Here is a 5,687-nt window from a genome sequence, read left to right as displayed (position 1 = left end):
TAATGGGTATACAGCTGGTCTAAATGACACTAGGCTACCTGAAAGACTCTGGAAGATAACAGTGTTTTGCTATTTAATCACCAGAATTCTTTGTTTTGTGTTAAATGGTTTAGACAGTTGAACTAACGAAGGGTAGTTCACACCAAATCTGAATCTTTCTGTCACTCACCGTCATGTAGCTCCGAACTTGAATGCATTTCTGTGTTCTGTGGATCACACAAGAGTAGGCTATATTTTGTACATACATTATAGGGTCCTTAATTGTCGTTCGGTACCCCAACGTTATTCAAAATATGTTCTTTGGTGTTCCACAGAAAGTCACAGAGATTTGGAAAGACACGAGGGTGAGTATAGGCTGCATTATGACTAGGCCTAATACATTTTGCGGTGGAATATTCCTTAAAGTAAAAAAAAAAAAAAAAAAAAAAAAACGGTGTTCAGAGTACTAATATATAAGTGACAATAACCATATTGTTTGAATGAGATATGTAGGTCTACTCTTACTGTAACTACGACCGCCTGGCTCACAAAGTAGGCTATGCAGCAAACTGCACAATTATAATGCTCTCTATAATGTTCATGAAGAAATCACCTTATAGCCTATAGGCCTACCGTCGCTTCATAATTGCATTATATATATAAAACAAACGTTTCACGAAAACTTCTCATTAGTAATTTATACTTGTAACGTTTTTCTGCATATACTTGTATATATATACATACAAGTATATGCAGAAAAACGTTACAAATATGAGAAGTTTTGCAGTCGGAATCGTGTCGCTGTATGTTTCAATTACATCGTGAAACGTTTTATTTTTATCGTTACAAACATTATCAGTTCACTAAACCAGTATCCATTATGTGTCTCGCGCATGTTAATCAAACTTAAACTAAATAATAGCCTACTAAAGATACTGAAAAAATTCACTGGTTGATAGGCTATGTATCAAAAGGGCGATTCAGAAAGAGAAATGAACTTTCTTGTACTTCATTTGAAAATCTGCTCCGAAAGTGCCTAATACTTTGAATGTGTGTAATTTTGGCACATCTTACGCAGTTCTCGTTGTTTTAAGCACGAACCACCTCATTAAGTATGCAGACACTGACATAATGTAAACAAACTGTTGGGTAAAGAAACGCTGAACACCTCATTTGTGGGGTAGACTATATACCTTTTGTTTTACGTTTAAAATGTTGATTTTGATATAATTAACTCTTACATCCACATTAAACCGATAGTCAATTCACCTAAAGCTAAAGCAGAACTTGGCTATTCGAGTTCGCTCAGCGCCGTCAGTAGCCTACACTTCATTTATGAGTTCTTTAGCTATGATTTGAACTTTATAACTAACATTACGCGGAAACTTTTTCCAAATATTGTAATAATTTCCTGATAATCAAACTTACCCAGTCCATAACGAATGTCGGTCTTCTGAAGATGTACGTTAGTTCATGCACACACAGTTTCTTGTAAGACCTCTTGCACGTGGGCAGGGCGTTTTACAATTAAACCATTAAGGCATTTCCTGGGTACAGTAACTGCCTCGCACAAGCACAATGTGTTGTGAGGTTGCTCAGCTGAATGGCTCTGTCTTGAACCCAGAGTAACGTTGGGTTGGTAACATCTGCAGTGGTAATGGGAAAGCATTGGTGGTTCAATGTTTAACATCTTGTTTTAGCACAGATCATCTGAGTTTATAAGTTAAATTGCATTCTTGCTTGAGTCATTTCTTTGAAATGTAAGCAATTTTGTTTACCTGCAGGCCTCTTTATTATTCCAACTTGATTCACAGACCTTGAACTTGGATAGTTTGCATAAGGGTGGACGTGTCTATCATTGCCTACTACACAGGCCCTTCAGGGAGGGCCATACTTTAAACTTGGCCTTGACCTTGAGGGCCTTTCCTGACCTCTGTGTAAAGACAACAGTCTGGGGAGGTGTGTGTGGGAAGGAGGATTTAACTGGAAGGATGTTTTTGTTCCCGCTACACAATATTCAGTTTATTTCCATATTTCCATACACAATTACATGTCCTTTCCAATTTTCAGTATATCAGTGTATATATATATATATATATATATGTGTGTGTGTGTGTGTGTGTGTGTGTGTGTGTATTCAGTTATATTAGTTATATAATTATATATAGAGAGGTCTGCCTTTTGCTTACAGTCGAGAACTCATTCACACCCATCTCGATGCACACGAATTTTATTTATTTATTTATTATTATTATTATTATTATTATTATTATTATTATTATCTTTTTTTTTTATCTTGTTCACCAGATCACAGTTTCCAGAGGTAAAATACTGAGCTTTGGTCGAAGAAAGAGGGTTCATGGTTTTAGTCGTTTGAATTTTTTAAAATATATTTTTAAGGGAAAACATCCAATCACTCATTAAATGTAACACTAAATTAGGCGCAAAACTAGTTATTCTTTATTTATTTATTTATTATTATCTTTGTTATTATTATTAATAGAAACCTTCCAACACATTGCAAAATCTGTAATAATTATTTCTAAAGCTGCAATTCTAATTCCATATTTTTGTGTTAAAGCTAAGACTGCTAAAATGCACCAGATAACAATAGTGACATTTAAGTAATAAGTTAATAAGGAACCATTTAGAAAGTATTTTGCCTCTTTATTTCAGCGGATTATTTAAAGTTTGACATTTCATAAAATGGTACGAGGCGTTGTTCGAGTGTATATATGAAACAAGTTATGATTTTTCATTTTTTATGGTAATGATAAATAATTTATACATTTGGCACTGCTAATTATGGCCCTTTAAAATGTCTGTAATGATTTAAAGACATTCCATCGTGTGCTTGACCAATGTGTAATTACATCCTAAATAAAAAGTATGACCCATTTAAAAATTTATATTGCTTTTTGCAATGAGATGTTGGAAGAAATCGTTATAGCATTTGACGATCAGCAGGGGAGCTGCCATTAATATATCTATAAATTATATTATTTTCATGTTAGATCGCTTATATCTTCAGTTCAGATGACATATTTAAGCATAAGATGATACATGAATAAGTATAAGAAATAAAAAAACAAAGACCCTTTCAATATGTTATCAACATATAGGTCTATAATTTGGGCATACTTGAAATAATCATGATTAAAATGATTTCTTACCATTTCTTAACATTAAAATAACAAATAGCAGCATATTTTTCACAAAAACAATTGCTCAGTGAGTTAAAGAAAAAATAAGTGCATTAGGGTATTACTGCATAGATGCAATGCAACAATAATGCAGCATTTGAAGACTAATTTTGGACATTTAACCCGAGCTTGTCAAAAACATAAAAAATAAAAAACTTTGACATTCTTCAGTCAAGGGTTATTTTATGCGTCACGTGGTACAACGCTTATCCAATGAAGACACTGCGATGCAGACTGAAGTCCATTGCGTCAATGCGGCTGTACCAATGTAACCGAATGTCCTGCTTCGGACTTGAGTCTTTGCAACATAATTTTCCGTCCGAATGGTGAGCGTGCTATGACCACCTCCCTGGTCCTGAATCCTCGCTGGGCAGACACGGTTATGTTTGTATATGAAAATAACTTGGATGAGCTGAAGAACATGGAGGGTCTGGTTGGAAGCGGCAATTTTGCGGCCAACCAGTGCAGGAATCTGATGGCCCACTCGGCTTTGAGTGGCCACCCGTCTAGCCTCGTCCACGGCTCCAGCTATTCCACTGTGGACGTATCGACTTCAAGTTCTACAGAGACGGGCAAGCAGTGCACACCTTGCCCATCGGTTCCACAGGCTTCGTCCACCGGTCCCATTCCGTACGGCTACTTTGGCAACAGCTATTATCCTTGCAGAATGGGGCGGGGTTCACTCAAGTCCTGCACGCAGCCGAGTGCACTCAGCTACACTGCAGAAAAATACATGGATACCCCGGTCACATCTGAAGAGTATCCTAGCAGGGCTAAAGAGTTCGCCTTTTACCACAGCTACCCCAGTCCCTATCAGTCCATGGCCAGTTATTTGGACATGTCAGTGGTACAGACGCTTGGAACCGGAGAGACGCGACACGACACTCTCCTGCCTATGGATAGCTACCAACCCTGGGCTCTGGCTAACGGATGGGGTAGTCAGATGTATTGCTCCAAAGACCAGAGCCAGGCGGGCCATCTCTGGAAGTCTGCATTAGCAGGTACCTTTTAAACCATTTCACTTCTGAAATATGCATGTCCAGAATAAAATTCTTAAGCTTTATGGGATGACATAAGCTCTCATAAATATCCAAGGAAAATGATATTACCCTTCTGGTCAGACAGGAAACAGATTATATTTTAGATACACTTTTGAAATTTAAGAAACGAGTACCAATGTGCCTTTACTTTCTAGAAAACAAAAGCGCCAATGTGCCTTTATTAAAAAAAAAACATTTATATAAAAATAACAATTTACCAATCTAATCAATGAATTGGTAATGAAATCCTAAAATATACAAATGCAAAATGTGTTGAAACGAAGTTTAGTTGGAAAATGAATAAGTCCATTAATAATAAACCTTTCTGTTATTCGTTCCAGATGTTGTGGCCCACCAACATGACGGGGGCTCATTCCGTCGAGGTAGAAAGAAGCGGATACCGTACACCAAAGTGCAACTCAAGGAACTGGAGAAAGAATACGCAGCCAACAAATTCATCACAAAGGACAAGAGGAGAAAGATTTCAGCGGTAACCAACTTATCCGAGCGTCAAATCACTATTTGGTTTCAAAACAGGAGGGTTAAGGAAAAGAAATTCGTTGCCAAAGTTAAGAACAGCGCGCCATAGTGCAGAACTGAATCTTTGTTTTTGTCGGTGACTTTAAATTAAGGGAAGCAAAAAGTCGTCGCGAGGACTTTTCTTGGACTGAGGGCTGAATGTTTTCTATTCATAGCGCATTTACACCAAACAAATCAATGGATTGACTCGAAAATTAATCTAAATAAAAAGAAAAAAAATATGAAAGGACAATATAGCTTGTAAATAACGCATGTGCCTGCCTATATGTAACTGTGTTCGTTTGAAGTCGTTTAGTCCTTTTTAGCATTTAAATGTTAGGTATGTCAATGTTGTTGTTGTATTAGTCTTATATCTTATACCTGTCAGTATATACTGTTTATATCGCTTGTAAAACATCATAACATATATCACAAGACTTAATAAATATGATAATTCCATTCAGTGTTTTCTAAGATTATAGCAAAGTCTGCGTTTTATGTATCATTGAACGTTGCGTAATGACTCTCTTTAGTCATTCTGTTGCCAAATTATTGATGACAGGTGTGAAAGAAATCGATATTTTCTGAAATTATTCTAAAATTGTTTCAAAACAATTCACAGCACTTTGTTTGTGACTCCTGAATAGGCAAATGTTTGTAGGCTTTTATTTCGAAAGCCGCATTCCTTGAGTCAATGTAAAATCGTAAATGTCATTTTAAATCAGATTTGGTCATATGATTCAGCAGAAATGTTGCTTCCGTTTCTGGAGTCTTTTATTTTTTTACATTTTAAATTTTTGTTATCGTATTTTTATAACAAAATTGTAAAAGTTAACAGTAGCTGCATATATCCTAACTGTTTTCACATATATTCATAAAGGATGCACGCTGGTTTTTAAAAGGTTTCCTCACGATTACAGCAAGAGCGGGAGTGCTTTGATGTTGC

At 36.2% G+C, this 5,687-nt stretch overlaps 1 protein-coding gene across 1 annotated transcript; it reads left to right on the top strand.

Annotated features, from left to right (window-relative positions):
- Positions 1-3,441: 3,441 nt before the first annotated feature.
- Positions 3,442-5,200, top strand: LOC132148546 (homeobox protein Hox-B13a-like). Its single transcript, XM_059557235.1, has 2 exons — positions 3,442-4,183; positions 4,564-5,200. Exons 1-2 carry the CDS (start codon positions 3,520-3,522, stop codon positions 4,809-4,811), a joined length of 912 nt encoding a protein of 303 aa, XP_059413218.1. The 5' UTR covers positions 3,442-3,519; the 3' UTR covers positions 4,812-5,200.
- The last annotated feature ends 487 nt before the right edge of the window (positions 5,201-5,687 follow it).

This window comes from Carassius carassius, chromosome 9 (assembly GCF_963082965.1).
Source record: "Carassius carassius chromosome 9, fCarCar2.1, whole genome shotgun sequence".
Taxonomy (NCBI): Eukaryota; Metazoa; Chordata; class Actinopteri; order Cypriniformes; family Cyprinidae; genus Carassius; species Carassius carassius.
Note: the sequence above shows the minus strand (reverse complement) of the source record. Positions and strands in the feature narration are given on the sequence as shown.

Bases quoted from the DNA above. Each gene is read 5' to 3' on its own strand.
- LOC132148546 (XM_059557235.1), top strand. From the start codon at position 3,520: ATGACCACCTCCCTGGTCCTGAATCCTCGCTGGGCAGACACGGTTATG. The intron at 4,184-4,563 runs GTACCTTTTAAA...TATTCGTTCCAG, and splicing joins CTGGAAGTCTGCATTAGCAG to ATGTTGTGGCCCACCAACAT.